At 40.7% G+C, this 27,500-nt stretch overlaps 1 protein-coding gene across 1 annotated transcript in view; it reads left to right on the plus strand.

Annotated features, from left to right (window-relative positions):
- LOC122808521 overlaps nucleotides 1-27,500 on the plus strand; it is a 547,157-nt gene that overhangs the window by 386,004 nt on the left and 133,653 nt on the right. Inside the window, 3 exon segments of the mRNA XM_044079475.1 lie at nucleotides 16,460-16,614; nucleotides 17,717-17,834; nucleotides 20,400-20,685. Of these exon segments, the coding sequence (XP_043935410.1) occupies nucleotides 16,460-16,614; nucleotides 17,717-17,834; nucleotides 20,400-20,685 (559 nt within the window).

The raw sequence follows: 27,500 nt of genomic DNA on the forward strand, positions 1-27,500 counted from the left end.
TGGCGCTCACCTTCATGCTGGCATGTGTGACTGGTTACAACCAGTATGCCACTGTCCGCAGCAGGATATCACTCTGGCATATTCAGGGTATCCGTGTGTATGACTCATTCTCCATGTGTCCCCCTGTGTGTCTCTCTCTGTCACTGTCTGTCTCTCTCCTCCCCACGTCTATATGTGTGTATGCTTGAAATATTATCTGTTGCCCACATATATGTCTGTGTATCACATGCTACAGATACAGATATATCACATATGGGCCACCTACAGCTAGCTGAGGGTGATCCTGTGTGATAGCTGTGTGTAGGGACAGTTAAGGTGTACATAGCCTTCTGTATGCAAAGACATATATGCACAATACAGCTATATAGTCCAATGTGGGTTCCAACATGGCCTGTAATTCTCTAAGTGTAGTAGCATGCCCAGTATGACCCTTTATAGTGAGACTGGGACTCCATTCCAGAAATAATTGTACTCCAGTACAGGGTTTTGTGTGTTACAGCCATACATCTCAAAAGTAAACAAGACTTTCCTAGAGGTACAGGGTTTGTTTTAGCAGACATTTTCTGACATATCTGAAATCTGACACTGCAATGTATTGTGTCATTACCTGGTGACAGACATCCTTAGATCATTGCAGTGCTTTACCAGAGGAATACAAGATGTATGATGCACAGACCAATGTTATGAGCTGACTATATACAGTCTTGCCCAAAAAGGCCAGTTGAGAGGTTGGCTACAGCCGGCTGACTGATGAAGCTGTGTAAACAGTCCAGCAACATGGTGATATACTGGCTGGGGATCTCCTACTTGTGTGGTATTCTTCTTACCTGCAAAGTCGTATCCTGGTGTGGCCATACGTCTCAACTGTACATTTTTTGGCAGATTGTCCAGGTGTTTGTCTAGAAGTTTCGTCCAGTCTACATAAACCTGTGTTTTTATGACAAGTTAGTTGCATATAATTGCAGACTGACATTACAAAATAATGAAAGACATTAGTGTTTCAGTATTCATAACCTTTAGACAATTCCTACTAATGCAAAACCCCTTATTCTATAAACTTTCGTAATATGTAAGGGCAATATTTACAACATGTGTCTATCATTGTGCCTTTGTCCCACTTTTATTTATGACCTTGTCCAGATGTCTTGCTGTCAGATGTTGAAAGGTATGTGTGTGGTTATAGAGTGCACCCTACTGTGTAGAAATGTTCATTATATGTGTAATATATTCCACATAGTACTGTGACTTCCAGGTATGTCAGTGGCATAGCAGTACAGAGTAATGTGGTGAACCACTGACAGACAGTTGTGTATCGGCTGATAGGTTTCTATGACATTAGTGGGGTATTGGCCCTGAAGCCCTTATAACCCATGCAGATGAGAGTGTAGCCCATGTTACAACATGTCAGCACCTAGAGCCCCTGTCCAGCAAGGACACAGGTGGGATCATAGGACTGTATTTTGTGTTTCCCAAGCACTTATACAGAGAACACATCCCTAGGGGTATTGAGGCACTTGGCTTGCTGTTGACAAGGAGTGTATTCCACATATGGGGTCGTGTGTGGTGCACATATCTGTCACACCAACAAGCCGTACTGATATCACAACCCAGGTTAATGCTGCACCTACAGGTTGATGAAGTGGGCCTTGAGTTCCAGATGTGCAACAGTCCCATCAAGGCAGGGTCTGGGTTGCTTTGTATGCCAGACAGGGGTCACCTCAGCAGAGTTTGTAAGGAATGGTGTGGAGGGACAGTGCTGTTAGCATATCTATGTAGGGTAGGTGTTTGGGGTTTGGGGTAAGGCCTTACTGTTTGCAAGACCCTGGTGTGTGGAGTCTACATGGTTGTTGTGTGTAGATTTGTGGAGTTCTCATGTGATTTTGCCTCTGAGGTGTCCCTTGTTTTGTTGCGTTGTGTATTTGCAGGTGATGTTTACTGACTTCTTACACTGCATGGCACCTATGTTACTGCACAATCTGTTCTGGTGTGCACACTCTCCATTTGTCTGGACAGTGGTTCCCCTTCCCCATGCACTCTCCAGCCAAGACCAGAATAGCTGGTCAAGAGGAGAAGGTCAACACTTTCACCACACCACGTGGAACACATAGCCCTCCAGAACACACACCAGCACTGCCTTCACATAAAAAGACAAACAACACACCCACCTTCGCAGAGGCTCTCAATAAAAATCTACCCAAACAAAAGAGCCCTCCAAGGCAGAAATGCACTCGACCACCACAACACAACACTAATGATGAGACACATAATTCTCCTAAACGTGTGCCACTCAGCCAAAGCTCCTAAGCCCAACACACTAGTCATAGGTGACTCAATAGTGAAACACACTGATGTCCCACTCACTAGGTTGAATAAGGAGAAAGGAATAGTCAGCTGCCTGTCAGGTGCTAGGATCCACCACATAATGCATGCACTAAGGTCCCTCAACAACAGGTACAAATATGACTGTCATTGTACATGTGGGTGTGAATGACCTGAGATGTACCTCCCTGGACTACATGAAAAGAGACATGGAGAAGCTCTTGAATTATGTAGTCCAGTTGAGTATGACCCTAGCCCTGAGCAGCATCCTACCATCACCCAGAATGATAACAAAGTACAAGCAGAAAATTATTGATTTCAACAACTGGCTAAGTTTCTGGTGTCATTCTAAGGGGATCCAGTATCTGTCTGCCTGGGATGACATGACTGACAGACCTCAATGCTTTGGCAGAGATGGCCTGCATCTGTTACACCTGGACTTCTGGATACTGGCCAAGGCTCTTGCCAGCCCTATAGTGCCTTTTTTAGGTGGTATTCCAAAGAGCAAATTACAACTGTAACAGCTACAAACAAATGCACTCTGAGAGTCATGCTGCTCAACACTAGAAGTTTAAATCTCAAAATGCACTCACTCGAAGCACTCCTTAAAATGGAGAACATTGACATTTGTGCTATAACAGAGACCTGGTTCAACGTAGCAGAAAGCACCCCTGCAATACCAGGCTATAACTCATTCCACACCTTTTGGCCCCAGAACTTGGACCAAAGCTCCAAAGGCATTGGTGTTTCCATATTCATAAAGGATGTGCACACGTCCAACTGGTAGCCCAATGTAATGCATCTGAGATACTTCAGGTGCAGCTAACACTGGGTAAGACAGCAATTCAGGTCATAGCCTGATATAGGTCACCAGCCATGTCCCAAGACTCACACTCCACGTTCCTAAGCACCCTGGAGAATATTAGGGTCCAACCTAACACTCTTATACTGTGTGACTTCAACTACCCCTCCATTAACTGGGAAAACTACTTTTGTACCAATACACTTGCCCAGTGCTTTCTGGAATTCATTAATTCCAATGCTCTGGACCAGCTCGTTCTTACCCCACTAGAGGTAGCAACATCCTTGACCTGGTCATTACTAACATGGGCCACTGTTGCTCTACACCAGTAGTCAACTCCTCCCTGGTTAGATCCGACCACAAACTAATCATCTTGGAAATCCACATCCCCCCCCCCCAAAGATAACCACCATGAAAAACTTCTCCAAAGCTAACTTTGGGCTCCTAAAAACAGAGATGGCTAACTTCACAGTACCCATGCAAATGGAGAATAGTTACATGACCAACAAATCATACACCAATGCACTGTATGAACACATACACAAATGTATGGATCTCACCATACCCAGTAGAACTAAGACGCTCTCCTCAAAAAAAAGGAAGCCAAAATGGTGGTCCCCTGCCATAAACAAACTCTACAACAGAAGGAGGAAAATGATGTGGAATAAGGCAAAGTCCCAAGACTGGAAAAACTTCCTTATCAGCCACAACAAAAGGTTGAGATCCCTCATCAAATCCTCTAAAGCTAGCTATTAAAACAGAATTGCAGCAGATAGTAAAGACAACCACAAGGCCTTCTACAGTTATGTAAAGAATCTCCATGGCAATACCCAGGTTTGCTCTGAGCTACTGCAAAATGGTACCTTCTATACCGAGCAAACAGATATTGCCAATATTCAGGCCAACAGATTCAGTGCTAACTTTACCCCTCTCCAACAAAGGACCAATCACAATACCAGTAGATTGCCAGGCACCCAGTATTACTGCTGCACAGGTTAAAACAGCACTGTCCAAGGCCAAGAATACAGCTTCTATGGGACCTGACAATATCCCTGGCTGTGTTTAAAATGCACTACAGAGTGAACTGGCACCTCACCTGTGTGCCCTGTTCAATCACAGCCTCACCTCAGGCTTTGTCCTTACTGAATGGTGCACTGCTACAGTCATCCCTCTCCACAAAGGAGTGACTGCAGACTCCAGGAATTATCTCCCAATTAGCCTGATGAGTCTGATATGCAAAGTTATGGAACACATAATCATGGACCTAATAAACAAGGATATAGGGAATCTCCAAACTTTGGATTCTACACAGTTTAGTTTTGTAAAGGGTAGATCACGCCTGCTCAACTTGGTCAACTTCTTTGAGTCAGTCACCAGAGCAGTGGATGAAGGCAAGGTGGTTCATACAGCCTTCCTTGATCTGGCCGAGGGCTTTGATACCATTCCCCACTCAGAAATCATAGAAAAACTTACTAAGCTAGGCATCAGCCCCTATATCACTAGGTGGGTTGCAAACTGGCTCACAGATAAAACCCACAGTATGAAAGTAGCTGACTCCAAGTCAGACTGATGACCAGTCACAAGTGGAGTCCCACAGGGTTCGTTCCTGGGTCCTCTCCTGTTTGGTATCTACTTCTCTGAAGTCCAGGCCAACATGAAGGGACTCTGGCTGACATAGTTCACAGATAATTGCAAGTTGGGAGCTATTATTAACTCCTCAAGTGATGTTGACATCCTACAGAAACAACTGGTGTCAGAACCATGGCCTTAAGCTCAGTGCCAAAAAATGTGTTGTCATCCCCCTTGGGAAAAACTCAGTTCCCTTAAATTACCACATTGATGGTAGTCCACTGAGCACAGAAGGTGTTATAAGATATCTGGGAACACAGGTTGACAGCAACCTCTCTTTTGACCATCACATTGCCACTGTGGTCAGAAAGTCCTTCTATGTGGCACATCTCATTACTAAGGGTTTTTCATCCAGGAAGAAAGAGGTCATTGTCTCCCTCTATTCTTCCCTCATTACACCAATCATTGAGTACAATGTCCCATTTGGTATGTACCTCACTAGACACCTGCAACAACTGAAGAGGCCGCAAAAGTACCTCACAAAGAGGATCCTAAGCCTTAGACACTTGCCCTATATGTACAGACTCAAAAAACTCCAACTATTCTCTGTCTCATATCGCCTACTTAGAGGCAATCTCTGCTTGACTTACAAAGCCATGTCCTGACACAACTCTGTTAGAAATGCTACATTTAAAGAAATCCCCATCTCTCCACACCATATGCTCCAGAGACCTCAACCTCATTACCACAATAAACAGAACATGCTGGAGGGACAGGTTCATAACCCACAGACTGCCCATGCTATGGAACAGACTTCTCATACATGTCAAGCAGAGCACCTCACTGGCCCTCTTCAAGAGAAATCTTGATGAATGGATGGAAAATTGAAAATTCACCCCGGGGATCACTCCAATGGCTCTACTCGAAAGAGTCAGAGGGAACTAATGTTGGGTGGCACGATGCCAGGTTAATCCTGTGGGCTGGGCTTGTAAAGACTCCAGAGCCATTAGCCTAGTACACATCTATGAACCTATAAACCTTATGTGTGTCTTTATGTCCTTCTGTAGTCTAGTCACAGGCTTTGGCCACAGTGGCTGCTGTTATATATTTGTAATTCTGATGTGGGCAGTGTACATGCCATTACAGCTCACACAGGGTTGTGGACTTAACACCTCTGAGTTTACCTGTTTAGCAGGTTGTCCATCATTGCACCACTCCATTTGCTGTGGTCCTTAGATGGTTTGTGTTGCTATGTGTTATTATGAGGCTACTTGTGGCCCTAGCTGTCATACCATCACAGACTGACAACTGCACAGGCCCACATATGACAGTCAGACAAAGTCCCACACATGGGGACAGGGTATTAATACTGTTCTTCCAAACATTGACAGTTGGGAGACCGGTTTGATACTTGCTTGTTTGCTCTTATAAGTTTGATGTCTGCTTCCCCACTGTCTGCCATTGCTGTTTTGACATGACCCTTTCTTGCTTTGCAAATAGTTGGCAAGCAAATGCAATGTTAGGACAAGCAGAACAGATATACAAGGCATACTTGTGCTCATTCTGTGACAACCTGTGTCATTCCAGGGGTATGGCTGTTGGCCAGTGACATCCTGTCAGTACTGACACTGAAAGGTGCCAGCCTTTTATTCACTGGCAGTACACTGACCTTCATGTACCTGCTGTTCTACTAGGCACCATACCTCTCAACTTCTGAGAGTCAGACATCTGTACAAAGCCATAAGTGACTGGGGGACAGAGGCCTAAATATAGGGACCATTTTTAAGTACTGGCCTTACAAACCTAGAAAGGTGATTTGATAACAAATTCTGCATTAACATGCATGTTTCTACAGAGTATGAAGTCTGACACTACAATCTGTCATTATTTTCTGACCTTAGTCTTGTGTGATTTGCCAGTGAATTGATAGACAACCACTATTTCATGTTATACAGACCACACTTATGATGCAAACCTCTGGGCATTCTGCAATAGGTCTGTACAGTTGAGTGGTATGGTAGGCACTGTGTAGGTTATTCCAAGCTGTGTACTGTCCATATATGTGGCCCCCTGTCCATGACCTGTACAACCTTCCTGCAGTAACAGATATTGACATCTGAACAGTGTATACAACTCTTACAGTAGGTGTAGCTGACATGCAGAATACTTGGCACTGCAGTTCTTGGAACATGGCCTGTCAAAGACAGCACTATGCCTAAGCCACTACAACACAACAGCTGGGAGTAAGTGCTGACCACATCCTGAAAGTATTAACCACATATATATATATATATATATATATATATATATATATATATATATATATATATATAGCTGATTGAACCCTGCATATTGTGGACATGCAATAAGTTATCATGTTGCTTGAGACAGCCCTGGCAATGTGTGCTCTGCTGCTATTTCTCTGCAAACATACATGTTACTGCATTTCTATGGGAATATGGATGTGGGGGGGGGGGGGCAAACCTGTCAGCTGTACACGTTTGCACAGACTGTGCTGATATTTGCTTTACATTTTAGGTCCATTTAGCATAGTATTGTGCCCTGTCTTGGTGACTAGAGGCATATCACTAAAGACAACAGGTCAGATTATAATGGCATACATTTGAGTTTCAGACTTCTTATCTTTCAGAACCTTAATGCAACTGCATGACCTGCTGTTTTATCACTGTGTAAGTCTGTAGGAGGGGTATTTCATTATTGTCACCATTTGTGGGCTTTTGCCAGACATTTCTTTATGGTTTTCTATGTCTGACATGCTGGGTGAGGCTGAGGGGTGAGTATGAGTCCCCCACACTGACATCCATGCCTGTGACCTATGACCCCCCCAGTTAGTTGTCCCCCTCATGTGTACTGCAGTGGGATCTGTCACCTTGGATAGTATTGCATAGTGTGGGGAGGCCAGTATTGGGCAAACATTTCCTGGTGTCCCACATAGTTGTCCGTTTGCTGCTATCCCAGTAGGCCACCCCATTCCCTTGCATGCATGCAGCAATACCATAGATATGCTACCAGAACATACTAATCCATTCATTTATTGTTAAGAAGACTAACTTACCTTATGCCTGCAGCAGTTGTGAGGATGGTGCTTGAGGCCTGCCCATGTTATATGCACACAGTACATTGCTTATACTTGGTAAGGTACAGGTAGTGTGACATGTGTGGCGTCCATTTTACTGTGTCTGCAAGTCAGGGAGAGGTGTCAATCCCTGGGTCCCTGCAGTGTCAGTGTGTGTGCTATACATTGCATCTTTGCCAAGGCCAGGGCATACTGGGCATGCCTCTGTCTGCCTACAGGAGCTGGCGCAGGGGGTTCCTCCTTTGATTCCCTCTTTGCCTGTGGGGACCTTGGCAATGATGGGGGGGCTGTGTGCCCTTCCCCGTGCTGTTCCTGCTGCAGCTGTTTGCACAGGATCATATTGTGTAGCATGCCACATACTATGAGCATGTGTGCACATGTGGCTGGAGAGTACTGCAGGGCTCCACCAGATACGTCAAGGCAGTGGAGCCATGACTTGAGCATCCTAAACATACGCTCTATAATGATCCTGGTTTGTGCATGTCCCTCATTGTGGTGCTCTTGAGTAGGTGTATGTGCATTTCTGATGGGAGTTATCATCCACGGCTACAGTGCATAGCCAGCATCCCCCACCAGATGAACATATGGGATGTCCCCTCTGGCAAATCCCTAGTACAGTTGTGATAGCTTCCATGGCTGCCAGCACACACATTAATGATAATGCCCTGGGCATTGTACACAACCTGGCAGTTGATGGAGTGAAAGCCCTTGTGTTTTAAGTAAACCCTACCATGTTCAATGGGTGGTGCATTGATGTGGATGTGCATGCAGTCTACGGCACCCAGTATCTCCGGGTAGTCTGCTACATGGTGGATGAGGTGCATATTGCTGGTCCTGTCCTCACAGGTGCTGGGGAAGTAAATGTGCTCACCAGCATGTAGTAGCATGGCATCCAGGAACTGGTGGAGTACCCTGGATGCAGATGCCTCTGAGACTCCCATGATGTCCCCATTTTGTCTTTGGAAAGTAACTGTAGCTAGTATTCTTAAGGGTACACATACCTTGGTATCCACTGGGATGGGTTCCCCTCTGTTGGCTCTGGGTTTGAGGTGAGGCCGGCACAGCTCAATGAGTTGCTGAAGTATGTCCCTGTCCACCCTGTAGAGCTCTATTATCTCCAGATCATGAAGCCCCCTGGTAGATTACCCTATGTCTGAACACTCTTCTCCTCCTCCTCAGTCTGGGCAGTTGCCAACATTATCCTCCTCACCACCCTCAGCCTCTAGCACATACTGATGTATCAAAATGACAGAAGCCCCTAACATTTTGTTGGTTAAAATTCCCCCAAGTGTGTACACCATTGGTGCAGAGTTTGTGGGAAAAAAACATACTGAAAGGTATTTGCACAGTTTATACTGTTGTGCTGCAGGTGCTGCCTGTATGTTTGGCTGGCTATGATACATTCCACCTGCCTGCTATATTATCTGTACTTGATTGCTTTTATTTTGCTATTTCCCTTTTATTGTTTTTTCCCTTCCAATTTCTACCCCTTTTAAGCCCCGAAGCATGACGCACAAACTCAGTGCCCAAATGTAAACAGTTCTGCTATTTCCGTTTTTTTTTTTTTTTTTTTTAGACCGGTGCATGTCACGCAAAGCCGTTTAGCTAAAGTAAGCACTTTGATGCAGAAATGGCCCTCCCTGGACATGAACACACTCTTCATTTCATGGAATAAGTCAATACAGCAAGTTCCAGAAAGCAGCCAGCACCAAGATGTGTTAAGGACTCCTATAGTTTAATGTACATATAATTCCACCAAAATCATACCGATTTCAGCATTCCAGCCTTCTTCAGTGATTAAACTTCAATAAAACAAGTACCACTAATATATATATATATATATATATATATATATATATATATATATATATATATATATACATCCTGTTACAATTGTAAATATCAAGAAATTATTTTAATATGCTATCCTTAGAGATGGTCATTCAGACCAGGAGAAAAAAGACCACCCAGCTTGATTATCCAACCCTTCTCTTTTTTATTTAAAATCGAATGCCAGCCAAATTTATTGCTTCTGTCCCCCTGGATTTTGTCTATCACCATAAAATAACATTTTGCAGAATTATGGGAGGTACAATGCCTATACAGAGCATTAGTTAGTCGCTTATTACTTATATCAGATAGATGTTCAAACATACAAAAATGTAACGGGCAGGAAGTTTGACCTGTGTAAAATGCTGAGCAAGTACAAGTGGCCAAATATATAACCCAGCTGGTATTGCAAGTAGCATAAAATTTTATATTATAAACCCGACTAGTATTTTTGCTGGAAAATTGTTTTGATTTGCACATAATTTTGCAATACATACATTGGCCACATGGGAATGAACCAAACAATTTGTCCCCAGTAATCGTTATCTGATGTTCAAAGTTGCCCCTGGTTCCATGATGTTCATAATGTGAAATATATGATCCCAATGTCATCCCTTTATGATACAAAAACCGACGTCTAGTTTTAAGAACCTGGGACAATTTTTCATTGGCCAATACTATATTCCAATTTGGGTCTCGCTGTTGGCATAATGTGAGCACCCTCTCTGTCTGTGGCTTTACTACGTCGTAGTTTTTCTTCTGGTTTTCATCCTGTTTCATTCAGATACCTGGGATTATCATACCACAGGAGGTTAAAAAGTACGAACTAGGGTATTGTTTGCCTATTACCAATTATTACAACTGCCTGGAAGTGACTGGGTGGATATTATCTGTGTATACAGTGTGTTGTCATATCACCGAAAGCCATTTTGACTAAAGGAATCCATTGGTGAAGCCCTACATATTTGCATCTGAAGTGTTCTAGGGGGGAATTCTGTGTTTTACATTTTATGGAGGACAAGAAACAGGTTGTTAATATGTTTTTCCAGGTGACAACAACTTTTTTATAACATTGCAACGGAGATAAGTGTCCGATGGACTAAAAACTAGACTAGATGATGTGTTGTGGTCAGATACGGTTGGATTTATAACAGATGAACTAAAATAACATTGGGTTCATTGCAGTTGATTTTGTCGAATCTGTATACCTGACTGTTGGGTGTCCTATTGTTCGGGTTGTGATTAATGACTAGTTTGGGATCAATGAAATATCTGCAATAATCTATACGACATGGTGCTTGAACTGAGGGGATCCACCATTTTGTGAAGGGATTCTTCTCACTGAGTTTGAACTGAACATTGTTTTGAACTTCAAAAACTAAAAATCATTATTTGGGTAAGAATTAATGGGGGATGTTTGTTATATAACATTTGAAAAGGGGTACTACCTGTATGTGTGTTTTTTTAAACACAGTTTATGATATTATAGCGATCTCTGTATTCTGAGTGGGATGTAGTACAGCAACAGATTTCTTAGTCAATAGAGCATTTTTTATCCATTTTGGACTTGAATAGTTGAAAATGGTATGATAAAGGGGTAAATGAATAATAATTAGGTATTTTATGCTATGATAATAAGTGATTTTTGTCTAAATATTTTCAGTGTGTTAACAAATTTGTAGGGGGGGTACACTCATTTTGGATCATTTGCTTTAAATGTATATACGGGCTTTGACATAGGATACATATCATCTTTCCACATTTACATATGATTATTGGGTGGACTGTTATAGATGGTTTGATATGATACCAGTATATATGTTATAATTTGACCAAGTAAGGTGCATGGTTTGTATGTAGGTACCCATTCCGTTAACAATATAGGGAGTGATATTTTTTTCTGTTATTTCTTTCAGTTAACTGGTGGGGTTTGTTTTATAATAACAACTCTAGGGATATTATTGTTATTCTTTTTTATTATTCTAAGTTGTTGGCCACTTTTTGAATTTTTGTTAGTTTGTTTGATGCCAATTGGTCTAATGTGGCGTGTTTGCTGCAATTTGACCATTCTGATGCATATTATTGTGGTTTTATTTCTCATCTTCATTATAAATCATACGTTTGTGAAATAATCTAGTGATTGTGAACCTTATTGTCATGGATCTTGATACTATCCTACAAGGCCTATGTGCTGATAAAAACGACATGCAAGTGTTTGGTTTGGCAACCTCGGCTGAAGGGGTTGAGAATAAAGAGAGTATTGATCCGGTTGACGGCTGCAATCACTTGTTTAATAAACTGAATAAATGTATGAGAACACTACTTACAAATGTATGACATCTCAAACTTTTTAAGGCCTATCAGAATAAGAATATTACCCATAGAGGGTTAAAGATTAAAATACAGCCACTGGTGGGTAAAGTTGATGATATATTGTTAAATGAATGGAGTACAGCACAGCAAAATGCTTCCATGATATTTGTGAACATACTTTCCACATATTATGAACAAATAATTGAGGAGAATATTGGGGAAATTAAAACAGTGTGTGAGGGACAGCCTCACTATGTCACCTGTCTTAATAAGCTTACAAAGGACCTATTGGTCTTTGAGAAACAAATTAAGGATAAAAAATATGTAAATTTAATAGGGACCTGGGAGACCTTTTGATTATCATAGGAATGTAAAATTTGTGGATTTTGATAAAGCAGCCCCAACACCAAAGAGGAAAAGGCCTAGACCTATCCTTAAAAAGAGAGGTACTAGTTACAGTAGTACATCAGGGGAAGATTCTTCTGCCATGGATATAGAGGGTCCTAACACACATGACTCCTCCATCCTCAAGAAACAATGTAGCCATGAACACCCTTTAGACATAATAGACATAGGGGTGTGAGAAAGCACAGGAATAAACACAGTTGAGGGTCTACTACAAACATTGTTGATACGATAGACCAGTATTATAATGTCCACAATATTTCAACTGTTGAGCTTACTGATGGAGAAAAACAATTGTTAAAAAAAGGACTCAACTATGTCCCTGTTTTTTTTGTTTAGGAAGATGCCTTAGTAGATCTTGTTTTAGCTTTTTGTTGGAGACTTAATCTCAAATTGTTTTTTGGCTCTAGGGATATCTCACAAAGATCTACTGAGTTTAAATTCTTGAAGGCTGATTTTACACCCCCGATGAATAAATACGAGTCCATATTTCAACAGCATTTCTCAAAGATCTACATTTTAAACTGTGTCATTCTAGGATACTCAGCAATAATTTGACATCTGGTGAACAAGAGGCATTTAGTAATTTGAAAACTAATCCAAATATAGTTATCCTGCCTGATGACAAGGGTGGGGCTGTGGTAATTATGGATAAGGATTATTATCTAGTTGAGAGAAATAGACAATTGTCTAACCCCCAGCATTATATGCATATGCCTATAGACCCCACTATGAATTTTAAGAAGAACATAGATACATTTCTCAGGCAGGCGGTGGAGGATGGAATCATAAAGGAATCAACCATGCAACATCTGGTGGTGAATGACCCAAAAACAAATTACCATATTTGTTACCAAAGATCCACAAGAGTTTGGTTAAACCACCGGGCAGGCCAGTTGTTTCAGACATTGGTTCCTTAATGGAACCATTGTCTGTTTTTTTGACACAGTATTTACAACCACTTGTGAAACTTATAAGAGCTAGAATACAGGACACGACACAGTTCTTGAAAATCATATTGGATACACAATTGGAATTGACCTGGTTGCTCTGTACACTGGATGTGAAAGCCCTTTATACCAACATACCCCATTGGGCAGGCCTACAGTCACTTGATTGTTGGCTAAGAAGGGCTGATTTATATACGGCAGGCTTTAATACACTGTTAGCTTGTATGGCTGAACATGTGTTATCCAAAATTGTGTTCTGTTTTCAAGGGGAGTGTTACTGGCAGACACAGGGAACAGCAATGGGTGTGTCATTTGCTCCCATATATGCCGATTTATTTATGGAATTCCTGGAGGAATAATTGATATATGATGACACCCATAAACTCTTTCTGGATGAGATGAAAATCTGGAGGAGATTTTTAGATGATTTTTGGTTGGTGAGGCAAGCTGATAGGCAATATTTGTTGGAATTTGTACAATACCTAAATGGTAATAAGTGGGGTACAGAATTTACCTTAAATTGTGAAACTCAACAAATTAATTTTTTAGATGTTACAATCATTAGGAATTCCAATAATACATTGAGAACTCAGGTTTATAGGAAATACCCGCAGTACAATAACCTACTGTTTGCCTCCAGTTTACACCCACACCACATTATTAAGAACATACCTAAATCTCAAGTTCAACAAATCAAAAGAATATGTTCTACACAGGAGGATTTTGATTCATTCCAGCAGGATTTGACCCATATATTTGTGAACAAGGGTTATAGATAACATGATATTAAGTCTGTCAGTGAACGGGCCTCTAAATAGGATAGATCAGGATTGCTGGAGTAGAAAAGTAAAGCAGCTAGGTATGACTCGGATGTAATTAGATTTGTTACGACTTACGGGCATAACATTAATCTGGTCCAGGATGTGGTGGCCAAAAATTGGAATATATTTTTGGCCAATGAAGAATTGTTCCAGGTTCTTAAAACTAGATGTCAGTTTTTGTATCGTAAAGGGAGGACATTGGGATCATATTTTTCACATTATAAACATCATGGAACCAAGGGCAACTTTGAACATCAGATGATTACTGGGGACAATTTGCTTGGTTCATTCTCATGTGTCCATTGTACATATTGCAAAATTATGTACAAATCAAAACAATTTTCTAGCAAAAATGCCAGTCGGGTTTATAATATAAAATTGTATGCTGACTGCAATACCAACTGGGTTATATATTTGGCCACTTGTACTTGCTCAGCATTTTACATTGGTCAAACTTACCACCAGTTAAGTTTTTGTATGTCTGAACATCTATCTGATATACGTAATAACCGACTAACTAATGCTCTATATAGACATTCTACCTCCCATAATTCTGCAAAATGTTATTTTATGGTGATAGACAAAATCCAGGGGGACAGAAGCAATAACTTGGCTGGCATTCAATTTTTAATAAAAAAGAGAAGGGTTGGATAATCAAGCTGGGTGGCCTTTTTTCTCCTGGTCTGTACGACCATCTCTAAGATAGTATATAAAAATAATTTCTTGATATTTACAATTGTTTTGTAAAAATTTGGTTAAATAATCAAAGGGAAATGATGTAACAGGATGTGAGAATTAATTAATATATATTTATTAGTGGAACTTGTTTGATTGAAGTTTAATCATTGAAGAAGGCTAGAATGCCTGTGTGATTTTGGTGGAATTATATGTACATTAAACTATAGGAGTGCTTAACACACTTTGGTGCTGGCTGCTTTTTGGAACTTGGAGTTTGGATTTTGGCTGGTTGCATCTACCTTACTTGCGAGCGTGCTTCAGGAAGTATAAGTCAATACAGCCTCAGACACACTCCTTTGCTTAGCTGTGCTTAACTATGCTCAAATGGAAGCCATGGAGCTCTAATGTGCTTACACCAAGCATGACACACACCCTTTTCATGTCAGCTGCATCTCCTGCTTACACCATTGTCTTATAGCTCCTACATGGTTAGGTGCAGCCAGAGAATGGTCTCCCACTTAGTGATTCAGTAAAATTTGCTCATTTGCATGCCCCACTCCCATAGTCCCTTGTTACACCAATACACCAGATCTTTCCTCCTTAGCAACCAGTGTTACTTGTTATTGTTTTGATTTTGCATTGTCATACACTATAATGACAAAATGCATATTTCACTTAAAATTGTCTTTTCACATTTTTTTTATTTTCGGCATGATCTGGTTTGCACGTTGCTGCGTTATACTTAAATGGCCGAAATTGGCCAAAAAAATAAACTTTGATTTTCATAATTTTTCAACTCTTTTCCATGCCAATGGCTGTATTTTTGGCCATTGGCATGCCTAATAGTTATAATACATGCTTTACTTTGAGCTGTCATGCCTCCATTTTGATTTTTGCAGAAATGTACTCAGCTAGTAGCCGAATACATTTCTGCACCTAACACTGTTCTGGCACAGATGACTGTCTGTTTACTGAATTGCTAATTCACCTCATTTGCATGGTTTTACTAGCAAATGAGGTAATTAGCATTATTCAGTGGTGTCCATGCCAGATTAGTGCTGGGAGGCTCATGCACACCCCCAGCCTTGTTTACGGGATCACTCGGTGGCCATATTCCTTGCAGGAGCTGCTGCACTATTCCTGCATGAAAAAAAAACACTTATTGAATCCCGGGGTTTGTTTTTTTTTTATTGTGAGACACAGATGTTACTCTCAATTCACCTTCAAATCATAATCTAATAACTGACATATCCATTTTGTAAAATACTGAATAGGGTAACATAACATTAAGATATCCTTGTCAGCTCTGTGGCCTACAAAGATAAAGCCCTAACTACGGCACAGGAGACCTAAGTTGAAATCACAGCTGGAGTGCCTGTGTGGGTCTATATTATAAACCTGAAAGACGTAAACATCGAACGCATATAGATCGACACATAAAGAGCGATTTATCATTAGAGCGAAACATGTATTCAGTGAAAGTGGAAACACCTAACTTGTTGCTTTAGTCAGCAGCATTATCCTGGGGATAAGAAAATATATCCTTTTCCCCATTGTAGTGCGATCTCGGAGTTGGTATATTTAAGTAGCGGGGTGCAGCCCCACACATGGGGGTGCAGGGGTACTTGCCCACCTGCAAAAGTATTTTATTTCAATTTTATTGATTTAATTTTAGTATGCCTACATGGCGCTGTTGGTTAAGGAAACACGTTCGGTGTTTCCACTTTCACTGAATATGTCTTTCACTGTAATGGTAGATCGCTCTTTATGTGTCAATCTATATGCGTTTAATGTTTATGATTTTCAGGTTTATAATATAGACCCGCCTGTGTAAGCTGGCATGGGTATTGAAGTGAGCAGCCATTGCTGGCTCAACCATTTTGGAGGGACAGACTCTGAATGTGCCTAATTCCAACACACTACATGGGTGACACCTAGAGGGAGAACTTTTCTCTCCACCCTGTCAGACTCGAGGCCTACTGAGTCTTTGCTGTCTGAGGTCATTTGCACTCATAAGTTGAGGGGAAATTACTGTGCAGAGGCATGTTTCACCTCAGGAAACAGCAGAGCTCAGAAGAGCTGCTAAGGGGGAAGGAACTTCTCAGAGGAAGAAGGTAGGCTGCTATGCAGGACTATCAAGCTGGCCCACTGCCTACCATGTGACTCTCAACAGGAAATGGAGGGCTGATTGGTATTCCCAGGCAAGAAGAAATAAACCATAGTTCTCTTAACTATCTCAGTAATGTTAGCTCCTGCCCCCCTCTCCCCAGAATGAATGGGATGGCTGGATACAAGGAGAGTTTTGAAACCACTGAACAAGGTTCTACAGGAAGCAAAAATAAATAAATAAATAAACATTTTTATTGATTACTGGAATACCCGAGTTTCTTACAGCAAACAGCAGATGCAAGGCAGGCAAGGGACAAATTCTAAAAGTTATCACCAGTCCCAGTCCATCACAGGATCACACGCTCACACACACACACACACACACACACACACACACACACACACACACACACACACACACACACACACACACACACACATCACACATTGCACCCTGGCAGGGAACTGAACCAGAGAACTGTCAGACAACAATTCTAACTAGTGTAATACAGTGCCAGATTTAAAATTTGAATATGTAATAGTATTTTAAGTACATATTTTGTTTGTTTTACCTGTAAATTCCAAAATAGAAATGATGTACTCAAAATGTGTTGGCTGTGAAAGCAAAGTAATTCAATTAGTTATTAGTATCTATAGCTAGCTGAGGTGACAACATAAGTTTTTTTACTACAGAGGTATGCAATTTCTTTGCACTGCAGCCACAAGCAGTGAAGAATGCACATCATGAATGACGTAGCTAAGATTATGTTTATTGTAAATGCTTTTGACTTAACAAATGAAACTGAAACTTTGCCTTATTCAGCTATAAAACCCAGCGTACTCCAGGTATACCATTATCTGCATTTTTAGAATCTCTGCCTTACACAGCTATAAAAGTCAACATACGCCTAATATACCATTATCTGCATTTTGGCATTCAGGTAAGTGCATAAACATATTTAAAAGTGTCTTTTCATACAATTGAAGTAATTGTCATGCAAGATACATATTTTCTCTTAATAACTTATTCATTTTGTTGATGGTTCAATGTTTGTCATGTTCTTATGGTTAGTATTCATTTTATAATTATTTACTGGAGAATGTCTTTTGAAGACATCAGTAAAATAATCTGAAAGGGGTTTCAACATCCTGAATATCACAGTTTTTGTTTGCTTATATCCGAGCTGCACATAAAATTGTTCCGTGTCATTTAATCAGCCATGTTTTGTCAGAAGACAGCACTTTGCTGTTAGCAAGAAAAAATTTAAAAGGAGGAGCTGAGTTTTGGGAAGTATTTTTACATAACTCTCATTCTAAGTTCAGCACTGGTGACAGGAGCAGTTGTATTAATTAGTCTAAAACAAACCAACAATGTTAGGCATAAAGCTTATAAAGGTAAACAACATGTTGCACTCTTCACTCGTTTCCTCTGTTGGTCATGGAGTTTCTATTTCCTGAGCATCTGGTGTTCAAGTCAGAAGATGCCAAAAAAAGAACATGAATGTCTGTTTCCCTTAGAAAATCACTGCTGGTATGGTTTCTAAGTGTGTACTGGAACTTTTGTTTTTGGAGATTTATTCCTGTTTTGTGCTTCAGCAACCACTGAATTGATATAGGTTCAGGGGGTGTAGGGTACCCCTTCACTCTGTTGGTATAGGGGGGCTTGCCCCTCTGCAAAACACATAGTTTGAGTTTTTACCCTTTTATGTTTTAGGCATAAATAAGGTTAATCTGAAATTAATAACAAGAACCCAATTTCTGAATTATGTAAACTGATTCTACTACAGTGATTGAAACTATTTTATGATGAAGTCTGGAAAGACACCCTTAATCCCTCATTTGTAATTGCTAACTTGTTAAATATTATAACCATTCAGTTGTTCAGTTACCCTCTTAATACAATGGAAGGTCATGGGGAGCTGTAGCCTGTCCTGGCACTTGATGGGTGTTGAGCATAGAAGGTAATTCTGAATAGGATGACAGCCGACCACAAGAGACCCCACACCCACACACATTCCTCCTCATACTGAAGCTTACTTATAGCACTTCTTTGGAATATGTGAAGAAATTAGAGTGTCTAGCAAAGAAAGACATAGATATAACACGTTGTCTCCCCACAAAAAAAAAATTAACTAGAGAACAAAGGACTGAAATACCAACTACTATACCACTCTGCTAAGTCAAAGAAAAAGCAACCAATATTCTCATTGAGTTTATATCAGAAGAATGTTAATAGAACAGAATCACTGTCTGTCTCATAAATATTAATACTGATTTTATTAGCAAACATATTTTTCTGCCTTTATAAGTAAAGCACTCTCTAAAATATACTACATGTATGCCTTGTCAATATGTTGAAGCAGGACTAAAGCATTATTTGCTTTACAGTAGAAGTTGTCAGTGTCATTTAAGATTACAATCAGTTACAAAAATGTTTTACTTCAGAACTGTTCAAATTATAGTACAAATCATCCCACATATTTTCCTAATGCATATTTTCGAAACTGTAGTTGCATGGCCATTGTAATGCTGTTCACAGCCACACAAAATTCAGTATAAGAACAGACTACCTACTTTATCTGTATTTTGCGGTTTCCATATTGTAGAAAACCCAGTAAAGAGCTCTTATAAGATTTCTATCCAGTTATTAATTGATTTCTACATGCTTTCTAAATGTTTCAAATACTATTTAGCATTCTACCATGTTTGCATTATTACTGAGCATTGGAAAATGCATGTTTACAGGACTACAAAAGTGCTGAACAGTTCCAAAGAAAATGCGAGGTGGTTAATAGGCCACTGCTAACCACCTTCAAGTTCATTTTTAATTAGAACATTTAAAACTGGAAAAGACCTGAAGCTGTTGTGTAAAACAAAAAAAAAAAAAACTTAAAACTCAAAATATAGCCACAAAAAGCATAAAAGAGGATGTCCGAACTTTAACGTAATAGAACTTTTAACATCTGCTTTCATAACAAAACTTTTTCAGAAAATTTCCGAAAGCGGATATTAAAAGATGTGCTTACTTTCACAGCTGCAGTATCCATTACTATATGGGATTCCCTGCTGTGAAGCCCATCGTTCGGCCAGTCTACCAAAGTCTACTGTTGTTTTAAGGTATGCTGAATGTCACCTACACACTCCTCATGTAGTATTGGGCATAAAGTTGATGTGCAAGCATACCATCCTTTGAACTTCTTTGCAGCCAGTCTGCAGCACTGCTTTAACTGTTGGTCTGTTTGCCTCCATGCATTTTTGCCAATTTTTTTTTTGTTTGTTGGAACTCTGGTGATTTCTTCTGTTTGCTAAAGTCCTCACCATTGCAGATAAGTACCCAGTTGGGTTTTTTTTCTTTTATTCATATTTTTTGTGCTATCTGGTGGGTTAATGTAATCCTGGAAGTGAAAATGCCCATGTGGGAGACAGATTCCCCATAAAGACCTCCAAGATAAGTGCCTTTTTTGCCTAGGAGTTCTCACAACTATATGTCTTGTTCTGTTTATCAGGGATTTGTCCCAAAAACCCTTCATAGTAGGATTTCTTCATTTTCATTATATCTTGAGAGCCAGCATCTTAAGCTGCTTGCTAAAGATACTATGGATGGAACTTCCTGCCCCGAGTGTCAGCCGTCAGGGAAGAAGAAGGTGAAAAAGATAAGACTGGAATATTTCACTGTCCAGCCTCTGCTGGGGGTTTCTCACAATGTTATTACAAACCTGGAGACTCACCTTGTTGTGTTGTCGGATTCCTCTGCCACATCCGGGTTGGAGGCCAGCGAGGATCTGGCAGGCAGTACATCTGACGAGGCTTTGCTGGTGCCTAGGAGGGTTCCATAGTTTCTTCTTAGGGAAAAGTTCCTACTACAGTTGTGGAATGCTGTCCTGAGTCAGGACCCTCAGTTTTCTAGGATGGACATTCCCTTAAAAAAGAAACAGAAAACTAGACATATTTCTTCTGCTCCTAGGGACTCACAAAGTGAGTGGCAGACCTTTACTCAGGGGTTATTTAACGCTTTACTGTCATTAAGGCCTCCTCAGGGGGTTTTGGTTCCTGCTCCTCCCCAGTCTTCTTCTTCACCTAAAAGGCCCATAGAATTAAATTCTTTTGAGGAAGAGTTGGATTATGATGAAGAATCCCTTACTTATTCTACACAGATTTCTTCTCCTTTAGACTACGGGTCTGAGGAGGCGGAATCTAATAGTCCAGATACTCCTTCTGAGGAAATTTCCTTTGGGGACACAGTCTCTAGGATGATGGAATTTTTTAAGTGGGATTGTGTCCAGGTTTATGAAATCCATAAGAGGTACTATGAGTTACTGCAGATGGAATCTCCTAAACCTGTGGCTATTCATCCTGTCTTGACTACTTTACTACATGTTTTTTTCTAATGCCTCTAAAGCACCTGATTCTTTGCCCCCTGCTCCGAAGAAGTCTAAAAGGTTTTATAGGGTGTCTGAGGACTGTTTCTTTTTGTTCAAATATCCTGCTGCTGACCCTTCTGTGGTGTCTGTAGCCTCTGATAAGCCATCTCAATTGCTTCCTTCATCCAAGTTACTGCCTTCTGACAAGGATAGCAGAACCATGGACAGGCTGGGTAAGCAGGTTTATATTTCTGCTACCCTAGCTTTTAGGGCTATTAATTATCAGACCCATATATATAGGTATCTGTTGGCTCTTCTTTCTCAGGCTTGTTAGCTTTTTTTCTGATCTTCCAGACACTGAGAGTAAATCTTCTGCTCTTTCCTTGCTAGGGACTTCCTCTCAAGTAGTTCATCATTCTATCAGATGCAGTTATGATACAGGGGATGCCTCATCTAGGGCTGCTGATTTTGGTTCATTACTGAGGAGGTATGCTTGACTTAGGCTTCAACCTTTACCCGATGATATTAAGGTTAAGTTGCTGGATGCTCCTCTGGATAGTAAACTTTTGTTTGGGGAAGTGGCTGCTGGTTGTTTAAGTCTCTTCAGGACAAGGGAAGACCTTACAGAAGCTTAAACATGTCTTTGTTTCTCCTGTGCCTAAATTTCAGAGAAACTACCCTGCTAATCTCACCCACCTCCTAAAGGTAAAAAGGATGGTAAATGGGCTCCTCCTGCTATGGCCACTCAGACTGCAGGGATTCTCAAGCCTTTCTTTCCTGACAGACTAGGTGCTGTCTGACTACCCAGCTGTTCCCAACCACATTCCTCTTTCTTTTCACTTTTCTCTTTCTCTTCCTATTTGGCTTCAAATCACCCAAGATTCTTGGGTTCTGTCAATCTTTCGTCAGGGTACTTCATGGTGTGGAATTCCCATCTTTCTTTTATGGGCATTCCTCAGCCTCCTTGGGAACAACTTCCTTTTTTCCCAGAGGTTCTTCGAGATCTTTTGTCTCAGGTACTCTTCAAGAGGTGCCTGTGTCCCAAAGGTGGAAGTGGTTTTAGTTAAGAATATTTCTAGTGCCCAGAAAAGAAGGTACTTGGAGACCAGTTTTAGACCTCTCTCATCTAAACACCTTTCTAAAGGTGCCTTCCTTTTGGATGTTGTCCATTGCTTCCTGTGGCCAAAATTTACATGAGGAAGTTCCAATGGTTTCTGAAGTTGGTGTGGCTTCAACATGTGTGTCCTCTAGACTTTACAGTTTCTCTTCTCCCTTGTCTCAAGAAGAAACTTCTGTGGTGGATTCAGAAGTTGTCTCTGAATCCATGGCTCCCTTTTCATCCTCCTCTTCCCTCTCAGGATCTATTCACAGGTGCTTCAGATGTGGGATGGGAAGAAACGTTTGGCCCCATGAAGGTTCAGGGAGTGTGGTCACCTCATCAACAGAAGGAGCACATCAATGTCAAAGATATGAGATCTCTTATGCTGGCTCTTCAGACCTTTCATCTTCTTTTTTTCTCCATGGCCTCTCAAGATATTCACTGTCAATACCACAGTTATGTGATATTTGTTCACCAGTGGGGTACTCCTCAAGTAGATCTCTTTGCCTCCCCTCTGAATGGACAACTTCCTCTGTTTTGTGCCTGAGTCCCAGGTCCTCTGGTATGGAAGGTGGATGCCCTCTCATTTTCTTGGAAGGGGATGCTTCTTTATGAATTCCCACACCCTTCCTCTCATTCTGAGAGTCCTGTTCAAGATTCAACAGGATGATCCCAAAATCTTGTTGGTGAATCCCTTTTGGCCGCGACAGCACTGGTTCCCTCTACGTCTGCATCTAGCCAAGAGCAATCATCACAAGTTACCTCACAGGGTGGATCTACTTACACAAGACAAGGGATCTCTCATTCATCCCTATCTGTCCACACTTCAGCTGACACTGTGGGTGATAGGGGTTTGATTCCTCATAGACACCTTTATTTGAGGATGTGCTGCAGGTCCTGCAGGAGGCCAGGAAACCTACTACTATGAAATCCTGCTTATCTAAATCGAAAAGGTTTTCTATTTGGTGTCTTCCTCATGACCTGGACCCACTTGCTGTGGACGTTCCTTTGGTTCTGTCTTATTTGTATGAGTTGCTCAATGCTGGTTTGGCCTATTCTTCTATTAAGGCTCACTTATCAGCTCTTTCTGCTTGTCTGCCTTTAACTCCCTCATTAGCTTCTAGATTTGAGGCTAAGCATTTTCTTAAAGGTGCCCTTAATATTAGACATCCCAGGAAGCCTGTTTCTCCTCCCTGGGATCTTAATCTTGTTCAGGAGAAAGTGACTCAGGCTCATTTTGAGTCTGCTGTTTCAGCTTCCTTGCAATATTGTTCTTGGAAGACAGTTATTTTGGTAGCTCTTACTTCTGCCAGATGGGTGTCTGAGTTGCAAGCCATTATGGCTTGTCTACTTTTTTTTATATTTTATGAGGACAGGGTGTCCTTGCATACTAATCCTTCTTTTATGCCTAAGGTGGTTAATGAGTTGTCACTTAATCAGTCTATTAATTTACCTACTTTTTTGCCCTCTCCGCAATCTGACAGTGAGAGGATGCTACTTACCTTAGATGTGCATATACAGCTCAGATTTTATTTGGTTAAGACTAATGATATCAGAAAATCTGATTGTTTCCTTTCATCCTATGTGTTTAGGATTGGCTGTTTCCAAGCAAACTATTTCTACTTGGATTTCAAAGGCTATTTCTTTTATTTACATTTTTCATGGTGAGAACCTTCCTTCTTCTGTAAAGACTCATTCTACTAGAGCTGTGGCTTCTTCTAGTACTTTTTTCAGGGGATCAGACACTAATTCTGTTCTTGAAACAGCTACCCGGACTTCTGTGCATACCTTTACCAAACATTACAAGTTGGATGGTATCTCCAGAGCTAGAGCTGGCTTTGCTAATGTCATTCTTCATGGATTCGTAGAAGGCTCTACTGCTGCTTGCTCCTCCCAAGTTTCTTCTTGAGCTTTGGCACTCTTCCATATAGTAATGTAATAATGAATACTGCAGCAGTGAATGTAAGGGCCTAGTACAGTTGAGTAAAATCTTACAATAATGGTAGATGTCCTTGCCTTCACCACTCCAGTATTCATTCATATAGACATTAGGACCACTGAAAAGAAAAATAATTTCCAAAAACTCCTCTGGTCCCATTTTCATAGTTATTGGTTATGTAATTGTTCTGACCCTAGTTAGCTTCATTTAATTAGATCATATAATTTTTATTATTATTATTATTTAACATTTGTTTACCAGGATTGTCCAACTGGACAACTGGTGTCCATTTTCAGCAGAGTCCTGAGGGGAAAAGCCCCAGAAAAAATTACAGAATATAAACAATATCTATAGCAATAACACAGGTTTCCAATGTAAAAGCTTAATACAGTAATACAGAGGAATTATATACAAGAATAAATGTACTACTCTATAGTCAAGTAGCATTATAGTATGCTATAAGCATGCAAACAATATTACAATATGTACAAAGAGAGAGGGAGAAATACAGTAGATTGTTTGAGTGGACTCTCCATAAGCACTATGAGAGAACAGAGAGGTCCTCCTGCAAATACCCTTCATTAGCAGATTGGGAGTTCAGGGAGGTCCTTTGCAGGTACATAAATGATTGATGTGTAGGTATGATTTTAATTGGGTTTTGAAGGTGGTTGTACATGTTTGAAGTCTGAGGTCAGGAGGCAGGATATTCCAGTTTTTGCAACTTCACTGGTGAAGAGGGAGTTGCCCGAGCTATTTATACACTGGACACTTTCTAGGAGGGCTTTATTGGTAGATCGTAATTGCCTATTAGGGTTGTAGAAGGTTATGAGGCCGGACAGAGCAGGTTTTTTTTCAGGATAGTATAGTATTTGGTGTGCTAGGTTACGTTGCTGGTATTGTAATAAATTTGGGAATTCTAACCAGTGTAGTTTGTTCAGAGATTGGCAGTGGTAGGACCGTGAACTGGTGTTGGCAGCAAATCTGGTGATTTTATTATAGCATGTGGAGAGTTTGTTAAGGTCAGTTTTATTTATGTTTGTTGGTACTGGACATGCATATAGGATAGTTGCTAGCAGGTGGGTTCTGGCTATGGTGGTTCTAGCTTCTGAAGTTAGGTATTGTTTGCAGCGATATAGGGTCCCTTGCTTTTTGTGGACTTTGGCAACAGTGAGGGATACGTGTTTGTTGTACTTTAGTTGTTGGTCAATGATGAATCCAAGTAACTTAGCTTCTGGTACTGGGGTGATGATAGTCCTTTTACCTGAGGATATGGAGAAGGTAACATCCTGGGTTTTGGTAGGGTGGAACAGCATAAGCTGTGTTTCCTTTGGGTTTAATATTTGTTGGGAATTATTAAGCCAATAGTCTAGTTCAGTGAAGGATTGTTGAGTTTTTTGTTGTGTAAGTTTAATGTTGGATGCGGAGCAGATTAGGATTGTATCATCGGCATATTGGACAACTTTGGCACCTGTAGTTGTGGAGTGGAGTTAATGTGTAAAGATATGATGCTGAACAGGAGGGGCCTAGGATGGAGCCTTGGGGTACACCAACTGTGGCTGGTAATGGAGGGGATAGGCAGTTAGTCCATTTGACAGATTGTTGGCGATTATCCAGATAGCTTTTAAACCACTGTATAGTGGGGCTATCAAGTTTGAGATCGGTGAGGCAGATTAGTTTGTTGTGGGAAACTGTATTGAAGGCTTTGAATAAGTCTAGAAAGGTGGCCGAGACATGATTACCCTGGTTTCTGTATGTGTTTATTATGTTGGTGAAGTTAATTAGAGCAGTGGTGGTGCTGTGGGATGGGCGGAAGCCATGTTGGGAGTTAGATAGGAGGTTGTTTGAAAGAAGGTGGTTGAGGAGTTGATGGTGAATACATCTTTCTAGGATTTGGATAGTGGTGAGAGGATAGCAATGGGTCAATAATTGGAGAGGTCAGTGGATGTACCTCCTTTGTGGAGGGGGGATGATATAAGAGATTTTCCACAATGTTGGAACAGTGTGTTCAGTGATAGATCTATTTATTAGTAGTGTGATCGGGTAGGCTATAGCTGCAGATGCTATTTGGAGGTATTTGGCTGGGAGATTGTCGGCAACAAGGGTGGTTGGTTTGAGTTTTGCTAAGAGTTTTTGGATACTATATAATGGTACTGGTTTAAGTGAGAAGGAGTAGACTTAGACTGTTGTGTGGGAATTTGGAGGAGGTTGTATTGTTTATTAGTTTAAGAATAGAAGAAGTAAAGTAGTCGTAGAAGGTGGATGCTATATGTGTATTTGACCCATCTATATTGGGCGGTGAAGTTGTTGCTTTACCATGTTGGAGGATGTTGTTAAATGTGGCCCAGAATTTTTGTGGGTTGTTACTAAATTTTCTTTGTAAGGAAGTGTAGTAATTTTGTTTGTCAGCATTAACTTGTTTCTTAGCCTTGTTTCTGAGTTCAAGGTATACTTGCCTAGCTGTGAGTGTTTTGTATTGGCATCAAGTTTTCCAAGCCTCAACCCTATCTTTTAGGCCCTAGTTGTTCTTTGTAGCCATGGGGCAGGGTTGCTGCGTATTCTAATTGTTTTGATTGGGGCTAGACAATTGAGGATGCCTAGGAATGTGGAGTTGAAGTATTCTACGACATGGTCTAGTGGGAGAGTTTTGATGGGAGACCAGTTGCAGGATTCTAAGGCTTCTATGAAGTGGTCTGTGGGGAAGTTTTTGTGGTAATGGGTTTGTAGAAGGGAGGGGGAGTTAATTGATTTAAGTTTATGTCTGAGGATGAAAGTGGGACTTAAAAGAGTTAGGAAGTATTCCACATTGAAAGGCAGTGTTAGGCTGGTTTGTGAGGACCCAGTCAAGTATGGATTCTTTTTTTGAGGACTTATCAATGCATGTGAGCGATTGAATGAGTTAGGTGAAAGTATATAGGTTTATGTGGTTGATGGGTGTTGGAGAGTGGATAGAGTTCCAGTCAATATTAACATCTCCTAAGACTATGGTTTCTTGGGAGAGGGTGTGGGAGACCCAGTGTAGTATTGACTCTAATGTGATTAGGTTGTCTCCTGGGAGTATATAGATACCTATTATATTTAGGTGCTTGTGCTGATTTATGAGGAGTTTGGCACTTATGGTTTTGGTGTTTTTGGGGTTGGGGTTTCCTGTTGGAGATGTTGGAGTTTTAAGTTGATTTTATAAACTATGGCTATACCACCACATTTTTTG

The sequence above is a fragment of the Protopterus annectens genome, chromosome 8.part0 (assembly GCF_019279795.1).
Source record: "Protopterus annectens isolate FY-2018-M chromosome 8.part0, PAN1.0, whole genome shotgun sequence".
Taxonomy (NCBI): Eukaryota; Metazoa; Chordata; order Ceratodontiformes; family Protopteridae; genus Protopterus; species Protopterus annectens.